Here is a 14,402-nt window from a genome sequence, read left to right as displayed (position 1 = left end):
GTGCTTAATGTGGTAATCTGGGACATCTTGATGTTGAAGTCGGGTGATAACTGACTGGCTTACATTCATACTGCTTAGACACAGCAGGCTTAGCTTGAATAATGCTAGCTCAGGAGTCCAAAACAGAACCACCGAGTGAGCTAACAGGTCGGGGGTGTGGATGGTAAAGAGTCCAGTTCTCAAGTTGGTCCCCTGCCTTGCTCAATTTATTTGTATAGCTCTAAAGCCTAAGAGTGGTTATGATTTCTGTGCTATTCAGTCCCTTACACTCTGTGAAAAGGCCAGGTGGGGGACCCTAAGCTAAGTTTGTCCCACTGACACATTGTGAATTTTAGCATGTTAGTTAAAAAAAAAAAAAACCCAAACCAAAAACAACAACAAAAAAAAGCCAACAAAAAACCAACAACAAAATCCCCAAACCTCCCAAGCTTCATGTCATCTTAAAAGACAGAGGATGGGATCTCTTTTTCTGATACGCATTTTTCTAGGGCACACATATTAAACTCGTCTATGAACTAACCTGTCTGCCTAATTTGAAGGATAAGAAAGGAAGATGTAATATTTAAAAGCTGTACCTTTCTCTGGAGGGTATACCCATGGCACTCTTAGTTTTGATGTGGTCATCAGTCATCCTGTTTTGGAGCTTTCTTGTGTTTTCTGGACCAAGTATAATGTCTTATTTGGTACTGTACAAACCTATACAACTGCAGTAAACTCGACATAACAGGGTCTTTTTTGAGCTATACTCCATTTTTTTTGTCTTGGGATGAGGGAGGCTGGGTTGAATAGAAGGGGAAGATGGGAGCTTGAGTCTAACTTTGTGCTTTTGTTACTCAGGCTGGAAAAACCATTGAATTTTGTGTTGCTCGGTGGTGGGCAAGCCTTAGTGATGTTAGCATTAATTACACAATTTCTTTCCATGGTGTACTTTGTGCTACTCCTCAGCTAAACATGGTAAGTTTTCCAGAGTGTTTATTTAGAATTATTCTGAAGTCCTGTGGTATCTCAGAATAAAAAAAGCTTTTCTTCATTCTTGCCTGTATTTAGAAAGAGTAAAAGTACCTTTATACATGAGATGTTCATATTTTCTCTTAAAAATAGGTAAACAGGAGTTCAGTCCCACAGAAATGCCCATTACCATTACTTATGATTTTTTTTTTATGTCTTTTCATTATAAATCAGTAGGGGGGAAAAAATAGGATGAAAAACCCCAACAAACAAAAAACCCAAACCCAATGCCAATAGAAAGGACATACTAAAAGGCTGAAATTGTAACTATACTTACGCTAGCAAGTGTTTGTATGAATAAAATTTGCTGGGACCACAGTTCTTGAACTTGAATATCTAGACTACCATTGCTAATAGACAGTACTCTGAATACCATTTTCAGAATTAAGTATCATTAAAATTTATTTTCTGTTCAGTGTTTTATTGAGATGTGTTGATTGGCTTGAGATTCATCGTTTAGGGCAGTTGAAGGCACAGTGGATGGGTAGCATAGTGATTCCTAAGGCCCCGTGATACTAAAGGATTGAAAAAGTTCCTAAAAACATTAGCATGATAATATTGACAGTACTTTGTCTTGCTCCTGTGTTCTTTGCTGTGCTGTGCAGCCTGGCTTGGCTTGACTTTGCCTCCCTCAGGAGAGGGCTCTTCTTGAGAGCTGAGATGGCAATACCTACATGAAGGAGCACCATGCCAATTTATCCTGGCTCCTCGCTTTTTTTTTTCAGCTAAGGGCCAGAGCAAATTATAGCTGTCCCATGGGTGAATTTGGATGTATTCAGGCCCTAAGAGCTGAATAAACTGGGCAAAAAAGAGCAGGTGTGTTGTGCTAAGGTACCAGATCTAAGGTACCAGTAAAGCAGAAAAAGAAAGAGCTGGTGGTGGTGGTGTGCACAGCAGCTTCCCCCACGACAGCAGGATTACATCGACTGAATAATGTAGAGTTAAAAATAAAAATACAAACAGTTCTGCCCTTCCTTCTTGAGCACCTGTAACTTTCATAAAATAGATTTTGATAGTGCTTATATACTGGTGGCTTTGTCATGGTGGCTTTGTCATGGGATGCTGCTAGGAGAAAAGTTTTCAAATTATTTTGCCCATCGCTAGCCTATGTATGTAGTATTGTTTTTTTCACAAAGTTAAACTATTCTGTAATAATAATCCTAAGAAGAAGCACCATAAAATAGTTGTTTTAAGATTCTAGATAAATAATACTTGTATTTATTGAATTATGTATTCAGAGGAAATCGTCACAAATGCACAAACAAAACCCAGCCCTGCCCAAAGTGTGACTTGTACAGTTCGGTACCAAGTACTTAAATTAAGGGGGGTGGTGGGAATAGAAATTAGACTTTAGCTCCAATTGCTAAAGTTTTGCAAGTGCCAGTATATCTGCTGTTCTAAAATAAAAGTAAGCTTGTGACACTTTCAAACTTGCGCAGTATTACTACTTATAGTATAGATAAATACAGCTTGCGTTGTATTTTTGAGGGATGTATCAGATGGTCCACCTCTGGCGTTATAAGTGCACAGAAGCCTAATTGTTATATAATCTTTCTTTAGCATGCTTCAGAAGGCATCGTACGATTTGATGTTCAGTCCCTGTTGAAGTATGAAGATATTGCTCCATGCATAAATCTGAAAAGCTGGGTTCAAACGCTCAGGTAGAGTTTCTGGGGAACTGTATTGGGAAAATGAGAAAACTATTCATATGTAGTTAAAACAGTAGCAAGTTAACAGTGAAATTTAGGATAACAGCAATATTCTCGTCAAATTTTAAGTAGGTTTGGAAGCATCAATTAATAAAATTTCTCAGCGTTCTCTTTTTTGATTCCTTTTAACTTTGACAAAATTTGAGAATTATGTTGACTTTTTTCCATACAAATAATTTTTTTAAGCTAATTTAAAAAAAAAAAAAAAATTACAAAAATATTCCATTGCTTCCGAAGGAGACACTTAGAGGTAAAAGGCACTTGAATATCTAAAGAAACAATTTGTAGAGTTATTTGAGTTATTTGGTGGTGTTTGGGTTTTTTTAAGCAGCTGCTTCAGATACTGCCCAGTTTTGACCTGGGAAGACTGTCTTCTCTCTCTTGCTTGACTGGAAACGTTTTTGTAGGACCTGCTGTAGAATTTTGCGTGGAAAGTTGTGTTTATCTTGTTGTCAGTTTCACACATGCTGATTTGGAGGAAAAGCTTTGTTGGAAAATCCCTAACCAGTGCAGTAGTTACTAAAGTTGGTCAGTGCAGGAGGAAAAAGAAATGCCATACAGTTTAAGCAGTATTTTTAAGACCTGGGCCAGACAATTTCACAGTGGTCAGTAATCCAAAGTTTTCCATTATTTGGGCCTCTCAGTGTTGACCTTGGACTCTGTCTGGGGCTTTTGGATACTTGTAACTGGAGTTGAGGTTGCTAGGAGTTTATTGTTTAATGAACATGCCACCTAATGTTAGGTTCAGAAATACCCAATTTGATATGCCTTAAGTGAGGAAATAAAACAATCCGCTAATATATCTTTGCCTCATTCTTGGTTTGTAAATTGGAGATGCTCTTATCTCCTTGTAATATTTGAGACACTCATCTGACAGCAAATGAACTGCAGTTAAGTAAACTAATGAGAAATATATATGTATTTAAATTAAGGCATGAATAGTGTCCCTTGAATGAAATAATGAGTCATAACACAGAAGAAAAAAAGGGCTGAATGGCTTCTCATTCAGTCTCTTGAGTTTCAAATGCTTGGAGGCAGGGTGAGTATTAGGGAGACATATCATGTGTGGTGTTACTCAGTTCTTAAGTCTTCTGTCAGCAGTCTCTCTGGTGTCTGCCAGACTAGGAAACCTGGGTTAAATGAACCTGTGGTCTGACCCAGCACAGATATTTTACTGGGTGACTAGTCTGTACTCTTGGCAATGAAAGAGCTGACAATCTTATAGAAAAACTTGGATCATGTAAAGGTTGTCAGAATGAATGAATGAAATGTAAACTTAAATGATGCCAGGCCACCATCATTCTGCTATTCTTTATTTCCAAATCTATATCTGATTTTCCTATATAATTATTATTTAGCCTATATTCTTTGATGCTTAAGGTCTAAAGTGTTTGTGCTGCTCTGAACAATAGCTTGTCCTAACTGTATCTGAGTTAACATGCACAGGATGTTAACATTCTTCTGTGTTACTGCTCTGATTTCTGTAAGGCCTCTTACAGATTCTTTTCTGATATTACCTTCTATAACACATAGTTATCAGCTATTTATTCTGTTCTCTAATTACTGTGCCATTAATCTTTCAATCTATGAATAAAAGTGCTGATTACAGCATGGATACTAGGGATATACAGTAACCTGATTTTTCTTCCTAATCCTGAAACCTGTTGGGTTCCCCCCCCCCCCCCCCCCTTTTTTTAATGGCCTTTAATTTTGATCATTTAGACATGCTTGCTAAGTTCTGTTGTCTTCTTCCTTTGGCAGTGTCTGTAATGTCACTAAACCTTGTTTTCAAACTGACATTCATTTTAACTGAGGAATTTATGCTGCCTGGATAGTTATAATATTTTCAGAGATGTTGTTGCGTGTGCTGAATTCAATTGTACTTCAGAATATGCTTCTGCTTAAGCAAGACAAATTTTGATAGAGGATACGTGTTTCTGAAGAGCACCTTCTGTTGTTTTTTGTTGTTTAACTGCAGACCAGTGAGTGCAAAAATAAAACCTTTGGGCTCCAGAGATATTTTACCAAATAATCGTCAACTGTATGAAATGATTTTGACCTATAACTTCCATCAGGTAAGGGTTATGGGTGGTTGTTTTTTTAAAAGTTGTTAATAAATACAGCATGTTTTCTAAAACCGGTTAAGTAGCTTTCTGTCAGAAGTGAGGTCTAGATTCACACTCTAGACTCTCCACAGTCAAAATTCTGATTTGGTTCTCTTTAGGAGCTACTGTTGCTTGAAATGGGCTTTACTTCAGGTATCCTTTTGAATATGTGTGTAAGGACTGTACTTGTTTTATTCAATACTGGATTAAATGTTTTGACCTTTCTTTTAATAGCCTAAGAGTGGGGAAGTAACTCCAAGCTGTCCACTTCTTTGTGAATTGTTGTACGAATCTGAATTTGATAGTCAACTTTGGATTATTTTTGACCAGAACAAAAGACAAATGGGTTCAGGAGATGCCTATCCGCACCAGGTACAGAGTAATGTATTTATTTTGCCTTCTGTTTTCTGCACAGTGTGAAAATTTACATTCTTTTTCACCTCCCAGGCCTGCTGTTAGCTCCTAACATTTCCTGATGCATAGGTATAATGGTTTTACATGTTCACAAGAAGACAGGTTCATCAGTGATGCATTTGTATGAAAAAAAGTAATGACAAGTTTGTTTCCATGAAATAGAACACTATGATTTTTTTTTTTTCTCTTCCAAGGAAGGAGAAAGAGTTATGGTGTGTTTTATTTCTACAAAAAGCTGTTAACTTGTGATTTCTTGTGATTTTGACTGGTGCTTCTCAAGAAGGGAATTCAAGTTCTTGTCTTTATATTTGGGTTTTTTGCAAAGGTGTTACCTTGAACTTTTCTATTTGAGATGGAAAGGATCCATTATTTTTTCTGTAGTCTGACTTGTCTGCTGATAGATCAGAGGCTTCTGTATCCATGAAGGTTGTCTTCTGTGCTGTTCATGTCTTCAAACAGCCTTTTAAATGCTACAGCTTGGTTTACTTCCTGTTGCTGTCTTTCAGAAGGAGTTTTTTTTGCACAAGACTTGTAGATACTGTACCCTTTGTGGGAATCTCTTTCTGCTGGAACAGACTGTGTGTCTGGATTGCCGGGGGGGGGGGGGGGGGGGGTGTTAAAAGAAAAAAAGCATAAGGGAAACATTTTCCATAGTTTTGGGGTTTTAAACTATTTTTTACTAATCCAAAATCACAGTTGAACTGCATCAATGTAATGTTTATTTTGATAGTTTGATCATTCTGGAAGTGTACAGAAGATCAACTTTAAAGCATGTCTTTTGAATCTTAGAAATTAATTTCAGAAATTGCATTATTTAAACTTCTATTCCTTAACCTGCATTTTTAAGGTGCTATGAAATCTAAAAATCACCAAAGTAGTCTGTTACTTACAAGTGGTGGACCACCATGCTGTAAATCTCTGGTGTTGTGCATCATAGAACAATTCTAAAGCAATTCAAAATTATTTAATCCAGGAAGAAATACCAACAGGAAGCATGACTCCCTAACGCAGAAGAGGGAGATTCTGGGAGCTGGGTAGTTCTGAATTATTGTCCCTTTGTACTTAGGGCTGCTTTTTGTACTATAGCAGCACCAGAAATGAAACTTCGCGTGCTACTGTTCAAAACATCCACATGGTGCCCTTTTAGGTTGATAGAAATGAAAGAATGTTTTCAAAACTAAGAATTTGAGAGTCTGGTTTTTTCATTTTGGGGTTTTTTTGGGGTGTTTTTTGTTCGTGGGGATAAGGGGTTTAATAAATGGAGATGTTATCTGCATATTCCTAACTGAATGTATAAAAAGCTCAGGGCAAAGAGTCTGTCAGCTCTTTAAACCGCAGCCTTAAATCTCACAGGAATACTGGGTCCTTCAGTGTAAAAGCTGGTACAATCTTGCAGACCATAGAAGATAATCCTGTGATTAAACCACAGAGCACCCAGAGTTACATAGTAAACTGAAAGTGTATCAAGGCAAATCTGCTAGAGGTTTTGAACTGAAAGTTTAGCAAGAATTCTGATTATTATTTGAGCAGTTAATACAGTGCTATAATAAGAACAAATGATGTCAGCCTATATTGTGGTCTGAAAACTTTTTTTTTCGGTCAATCCAAAATGTGTTTTGGCTGCTATCAAGTGTTGTAAGCACTCTGTTTTCAGGAGATTCCAAAACTAAGCAATATAGCATATTTTAAATGGCTAGAGCTATATGGATCAAGAAGGACATGACAGTGTTATTTCTGGGTTTCTTTGTGAATGGCGAAGTATTTAATCTTGACATTTATGAGAACTTCTTTCTTTCAGTATTCTGTGAAACTGGAAAAAGGAGATTACACTATTCGGTTACAAATTCGTCACGAACAGAACAGTGAGCTGGATCGCATCAAAGACCTTCCATTTATTGTTTCTCACAGGTTGTCTAGTACCTTGAGCTTAGATATTTATGAAAACCATAGCCTTGCTCTCTTAGGAAAGAAGAAATCCAACAGTTTGACATTACCACCAAAACACAGTCAGCCATTCTTTGTTACATCTCTGCCTGATGACAAGTAAGTTATTGAAGTCCTGTTTTTCTCATCTACATCTAACCAGCTGCCTCTGTACCTAAACAAAATGATACTTTGACAGTGTCTACCTGTTTAGGCTTGGTAATTCCTCTTGTGTTGCTCTTTCACTGTTTGGGTTCTGTATTGTAGTCCGCACGGAACATTAATGAACCTTGTTTTAACACTGAACTTTCTTTCTTTGAATAGAATACCTAAAGGAGCAGGACCAGGATGTTATCTTGCAGGAGCTCTTACATTGTCTAAAACAGAACTTGGAAAGAAAGCTGTGAGTATTTGAAATGGATGACGGCTTCTTTTCCTGAAACTTTTGAAGCGAGTAAATGGCATGCCAGGAAGTGCTGTATTTCATGATTTTAGTACTTTAAAGAGCACTAGGTTTAGTAACATAACACGTTTTAGAAGCAGTTGTTTCATTATAAAGTCAGAGTAACTTCTAAGTAGTTCTATTTTTATTTTCATCTTATTTCAAATTTAATCACATTTTCTAAATTTTGAATTCAAATCTTTTCGCTCTGAACCCTTGTATTTCTAGAAGCAACTGCTTTTTTGTTGGTGTGGAGCCTTTAAAAGTGATTTTGTGTAATTGCCTAGCTTAGTATAATTTTTGAATGAAAAAATATGTGCATTTATATTGTTTTGTGCATGTGGGTTCTGTAATAAACAGCTATACTCTTCCTTGCATGCATACAATTTTCAGCAAAAATATGTGCTTTCTTAACACCTACATTTTACTGTTACAAAGTAATAGGAATTTGCTGACTCAAATGCATAAGCAGATATTCTTACGTGCTGCACACTGATGTTGTCAACCACTAATACGACTGTATGCTCCAACAGAATGATGTAAGGTCTCTGTATGTGATGCTACAAAAAAGCTGTAGGGGTTTTTTTTGCTTATAGTGCAGCATCCTGTAAAAGCTGGTTTCTAACTTGTATGAATCTGTAGTGAAACAGTGATTATAGTAACCAGATCACTCTTGTGTGTATCTGGTGCTAAGGTATTTAGAAGATTCGCTTAGCTATTTTTAAATAGATGGCAAAGCTGAGAATAAATTTGAATCAGTCCTGGTGATTGTCAGTATTTAGAGGTAGTTCATCTATGTCCGTATATCACTGGATGTGGCTGAACAACATGTATAAAACTAGAATGTTTTCATAGAACGTAAGTTTCTGTGAGTAGGTGGGCACATACCTTTAGATCTTGTTGAATAGAAAAGTTTAGTTCATTCAGTCTGATTTGGTTGTAGGTAGTACTTTGGGGGCAGATTGCATGTAACTGTAGGTTAGATAATGACTGTTGGGAGAATTTATCAATGAGGAAAAACCCAGTCACTAAGAACTCTAAAATACTTAGCTTTATATTTCTTTGTGATTCCTGCAAGGTTGCAAGTATACTTTTATGAAATCCATGGTAAATCCTTTACAGTAGTGTAGTATAGTTTTCCTAACTTGCATTCTGCACTTCTTTGAACTATTGGTTTTAATTCTTGTCTTATCTTACTTTAAAACCAGACTAAGTGGTTATATACAGTGATTTCTGGGATGGGAAAGTAGGGGGTAGGTAGGTATTGCCTGTCAAATTTCATGTGATGAAGAATACTTAAGAGCTTACACAGAGAAAAATTCTAGCTGAGGCATGTCTCATGTCATAGTCTAAGGCATTACTGTTATGGTCATATTTCACTGGAAAAAGCATGATATCAAATAGCATCAGATACTTTCTGCTGCCTTTAGTGAACGTTGGTATGTACCAGGAGACAAAAAAGGAGGACTAGGTAGCAAAGTTGTCTCTAGGTCAGCAAGTAGATTCAATGTGAGGGAAAATGTTATCTAATTTCTGTATATTTATTGTGAAATAGAACAATGCCACTAAACAGTCAAAATCTAAAATCTATACTTTTGAGGTTGAATTTCTGTAATTTATTAATTTAAGCTAAGTGGTTAACAACACTTGCTTGTCTTACAGGAATAATGGACTGTATACACAATAATGCATTGTTTTATTAATTTTTAAAACCTGAAAGAGCATGCTTTAAGAGCATGTTTGATCATAGATGTGACTCTCTAGAAGTTTAAAAATCTGTAGGTTGAAAGTATAACCATAATTGTACAGAGAAGGTGTCTCCATCCTGTGTGGTGTGTGCATGTTTTCTTACAGTATGTTATTCTAACTCCCAGGGGCAGTCTGCAGCAAAGCGACAAGGAAAATTTAAAAAGGTACTGAATGTTAGTTTTTGAAAAAGATATACTTAAGTCTTTTTGCATATGACTTAAAGAATTTGTCTACCAGTATTGGTTTTTAATTTGTCTCCCTCATCTACCTTCTTAGTCCGGAGTTATTTACTTCAGCATCTTAAGTATGTCTACTGGTAGAATTGACAAAACACTACTGTAATACAAAGCTGAGAGGCATGTGAGCATCTGGATACTTCTGCAATAAGTGCTGTAAAAATGCATGTGGTGATTAGTGGTCTGTAATTTTTGTTTTTATGAAATACTTGGGAATCTTCAGTGTCTGTGGTCAAGATTTTCTGTGGCAAGTGTTTCTGCCTATTCTATCCTGTCTGCACATTGAGACCTGAATATGAACCTAACACTTGATGTAGAATTGAATATCTAGCTTTATACCAAGCCTACTGAATTGAGAACTGGCTTCATTACCGTTTTAAAAAACGTATTGCAGCAAGAAGTTTTTTTCTTAGGAGGGACAGACTTGATTGAAAAGTCTCTCAATTCATGATTCCACTCAAATTTAATATAACTCATTATAGGCTAAAGCTTATACCGTGGTGTAGCAGGTAGTAGAATTTACAGAAAGAATTTTGGAGCATGTATAAGATATTTCGCATAGGGAGTGAGTGACTTTTAACACAGCAGTGTTTAATATTGTGCTTTCTCATATTTTTACATTAGTTAATACAATATTCTGCCAGCAGTCAGAGACTGAAACAGCCTTTATAAAAAAAAAAAAAAAAAACCAAAAAACAAAACTATTTTAATAGGCTACCTTTATAAGGCTACTGGCTTTTTTTTCTTGTTTTGTTCTTAAGTTGAAAGGCTATTTACATTCTTTTGTCTTCAAGGTACTGTGTTCTGGAGTGACATGCAAATTAGTCAGGATTCTTGTTAGAAATAAGGCATGAGAATCATGAATAGCACATTTTATTGCTGTAATCTGTTATTTTGTTAACAGTGAGCTGGTAACTGAGCCTGCTAACTTAGTCTGGTCTTGGTGTAATAACCATGTGGGAATGTGATTAGGCTTTACAGGAAGGATTTTAATGCGCGTTGCTGCAATTTTATTTTTATACTGCATCTGAAAATTATGCAGATCACTTCTAGAAAGATGATTTAAAATCCCATGTGAATGTGCGGCTTCCTGATGAATAGGGTATAAAATCTTCACTAAGTGAATCTCTAACAAGGGAGTTAACTCTAATCGTAATTTAATTTGCATAACAATCTATTAAACAGATCCAAGAGGTTGCTTGTTCTGTTTTTTTATTTTGTTTTTTAGAACGGAGATTTGTGTTCAGATTTGAGCAGTATACCCACCTAAGCCAAAATAAAAACTGTTCTTCTTGATACTTCCACCTACTGTTCATCAGAGGCATTAGTGTACTAGCAGCAAATAAAACAGTCTTTCAGAGCATTGATCCATAAGACCTCCATTAATTAATATATTTTTCTAAGAATGCAACTCTGAGGGCTTCCTAGTTTACAAGTTTTGAATATTTACCCTGCCCTGTCGTAAGTTTAACATGCAGTTAAGATGTTTTCCAGCATGGAAAACATGTTCATATATTTCTTTTGTGACGCAGTCAGTCAAAAAGGTGTGTGTAGATTCTTCATATTTTTCACAGACAAGTCTAGGCCCTCTTGTAGGATTAGGAGTGTTAATTTACAAGTCCCACTTTTATTTTGTGTGTGGTTTTTTGCTCTGATACTGGTGACTAGTCTCTGGACAGCTTTTTGTTGTTGTTTGAGGAGGGAGGGAGCTTGTTAGCTTACACCTATGTGCATAACACTACCAGAAATCCAGGGTGGGCATTTCTGGTTGTTTGAAAGTACTTTTATTGTCACAGAATGGCTGAGGCTGGAAGGGACCTCTGGATGTCATCTGGTCCAACCCCTCTGCTGGAGCAGGGTCTCCTAGAGCTAGTTTCCCAGGACTATGCCCAGATAGCTTTTGAATATCTCCAAGGGTGGAGACTACACAACCTCTCTGGGCAACCTGTGCCCAGTGCTCAGTCACCCCCACCGTGAAAAAGTGTTTCCTGATGTCCAGAGGGAACCTCCTGCATTTCTGTGTTTGGCCGTTGCCTCTTGTCCTGTCACTGGGCACCACTGAAAAGATTCTGGAATTCTCTTTACGCCCTCCCTACAGGTATTTACACAGATTGATGAGATCAACCCCCAAATGCCCCCCCACCCTTCCACCCCCCCAAATGCCTTCTCTTCTCCGGACTGAACAGTCCCAGCTTTCTCAGCCTTTCCTCATAGGAGAGATGTTCCAGTTCATCATCTTTGTGGACCTTCACTGGACTCTCTCCAGTATGTCCATGTGTCTCTTGTACTGGGAAGCCCAGAACTGGACACAGTACTCCAGGTGTGGCCTCACCAGTGCAGATCAGAGAAGAATCATCTCTCTCGACCTGCTGGTAGTGTGTCTAATGCAGCCCAGGATACCACTGGCCCTCTGCCGCAAGGGCACATTGCTGGCTTATGTTCCAGCTGGTGTCCACCAGGACCCCCAGGTCCTTTCCTGCCAAGCTGCTGTGCCTGGAGTTGTTCTTCTCCAGGTGCAAGACTTTGCAGTTCTCCTTGCTGAACTTCATGAGGTTCCTCTCTGCCCATTCCTCCAGCCTGCCGAGGTCCCTCTGGTTGGCAGCATGACCCTCTGGCATATCAGCCACTCCTCCCAGTTTGGTGTCATCTGCAAACTTGCTGAGGGTGCACTCTGCCCCATCACCCAGATCATTCATGAGGATGTTGAACAGGATTCGATCCAGTATTGACCTCTGGGGTACACCACTAGTTACTGGCCTCCAACTGTGTGCCACTGATCACCACTCTCTGGGCCTGGCCATTCAGCAGGTTTCAATCCACCTGACTGCTCATCTAGCCCATACTTCGACAGCTTTTCTATTTTTCCATGAAAGCAGTTTAAGGTTATGCCAGGAAATAACAGCCTAATTTTCCAAAGAAGATAGTTAATTCTTTTATAACTGGACAAAAATGTCAATGGGTTCTTTCCACAGAATAAGTAGGTGTCTTTGTTTTACTAGATGGATACAGCAGAATTACATACCTGCTCAAAGAGCTATTCTAGGGAACTTAATTTTATCTTAAAAAAACCCCAAACAAAACCCGAAACAATCTTGGGCATGGGTTTTACTTAATGTGTTCCTGTCTTCAGGAAGTAAAAAATAAATCCTTTCTCTCTGATTACTGAACCTGTGATATGTATGAAGTCCAGAATTCAGTGATGTTTTTCCTTTGAACTGATCCCCACTGCAGTAGAGAGTGCCCTACTGTCATGGCTTGGGAAGCTGATGTACCCTTTGAAGTGCCCTTGGTCTCTAATGGGGAGGCACGTGCTAAACAACTGTGAAAAACAAATTGGTTCTATGTACCTTTCTTCTTTCACAACCTAAGTTTTGTAATGCAGGTACAATCTGATTATTTTTTTCCCCTTGTCTCCAAGTTTTGTCCTCAACATAGTTAGAATGAAACCAGATTATTTGACTTTTTCTGGTCTGTTAGAATAAATTTTTTGTTGTTTTACATAATGCAGCTTTTGAACAGCAACATGTAACAAGGGATAGAAAATTTCTACATCTTTCTCCCTACTCTGCCATCCTTTCCTCCAATTTGAAGCCAGAAATGCATTATGCAGATATTGATAAGTACCAGTGGAAGACTAATAAATACCATTGTGAAGTCAAATTGAAAAGGATTACTTTCTTTGAGCATTAAGACACTATCCCTGTTTAATCCGGAGGCCTTCAAATATAGGATGAAGTACATGTCTGATTTAATTTTGTGTAAGCCTGGCTGGTGACTTCAAGAAACTTCATTCATTTTCAATTAAATAAGAGTATTGCTGTAAAAATAAGCAACACTGCACAAATTGTATGCATCTGAAAGTAGATACAAATTCCATATGCACATTCAACTCTGTGTGTATGCAGATGTGCATTAGATTTATTAAATGGAAAATGAGACCTGTGATGTGTTCCTTCAAGGAGCTTTTTCCTGTGGTTAGTTATGCTGTGAATGCTTTAAAGTACAAATAACAGTAGTTCGTATGTCTTTTCCACATGAAGTACCAGAAGTTGAATCATTGGACAGAAATCTAAATTTAAGTCTGTAAACAAAATTAAGTTAACTGCTAATTAAGCTCTTAAAAGGAGGTGACTGTTTCGAGGGCATTGTGCTTGTTTATGTATGCAGTTTGTAGTTCTAGTAAACTCACTGAGGCTTATCAAACTGTGCACAGAGTACGCTGACCAAGGTGCGTGTCCTATACGCTTCCAAAGTTTTTATTACTGCTTTATTTTTTTTGAGGATAAACAAAGGGCAACTTTCTCATTAATTTGAAAGTTTCCTTAAAGTCATTTTTCAACGGATAACATGCTCGCTCGCTGCCTTTCTCTGTCTATAGCTGTATATCTTTTTATAGGCATATATCGAATCAAATCTAGTACGCTACTCTAGCAATTCTGTTGCTGTGTAACAAGAGTGAAATATGAGTAAGAAAACAGGTTAAAGCACTGAATTGTGAAGAGTTGCCTTTCTTCACCTTAATCTCTAATGATGAATGTTTCTGTAGTGGCAATGACAGTGTCATTCTGGGATCTTCTAGTATCTAGGGGGTTGCCAAGTTTTCTGCATGATGCTAGTGTTTACAGACAGAATAGAGAAGAGAAAGAAGCCTTCAGTCCATCTTACGGTCTTGTGATACTTCAGTTAAATGTGAGATAAGCACCTAAACCTTATTTATCCCATGAAATAAGTTTGATGTCTGTACAGAAGAGAGTGCCTCTCTTTCTGTAAGCCCTTTTGAAAAAGGGAGGGTACCTAGGTCTGAAGCTCATTGTTT

At 37.6% G+C, this 14,402-nt stretch overlaps 1 protein-coding gene across 4 annotated transcripts in view; it reads left to right on the top strand.

Moving 5' to 3' along the window:
* TPP2 (tripeptidyl peptidase 2) overlaps positions 1 to 14,402 on the top strand; it is a 58,179-nt gene that overhangs the window by 25,938 nt on the left and 17,839 nt on the right. For 2 of the 4 annotated variants that reach the window (XM_030036432.2, XM_030036431.2), the window contains exons 18-24: positions 838 to 954; positions 2,569 to 2,669; positions 4,696 to 4,792; positions 5,057 to 5,194; positions 7,035 to 7,279; positions 7,484 to 7,562; positions 9,476 to 9,514. In XM_030036432.2, coding sequence (XP_029892292.1) covers positions 838 to 954; positions 2,569 to 2,669; positions 4,696 to 4,792; positions 5,057 to 5,194; positions 7,035 to 7,279; positions 7,484 to 7,562; positions 9,476 to 9,514 — 816 coding nt within the window. The remainder of the gene's footprint in view (positions 1 to 837; positions 955 to 2,568; positions 2,670 to 4,695; positions 4,793 to 5,056; positions 5,195 to 7,034; positions 7,280 to 7,483; positions 7,563 to 9,475; positions 9,515 to 14,402) is intronic. The other 2 variants (XM_030036434.2, XM_030036433.2) reach the window with 1 other exon arrangement.

Source organism: Aquila chrysaetos, chromosome 14 (assembly GCF_900496995.4).
Source record: "Aquila chrysaetos chrysaetos chromosome 14, bAquChr1.4, whole genome shotgun sequence".
NCBI lineage: Eukaryota > Metazoa > Chordata > Aves > Accipitriformes > Accipitridae > Aquila > Aquila chrysaetos.
Note: the sequence above shows the minus strand (reverse complement) of the source record. Positions and strands in the feature narration are given on the sequence as shown.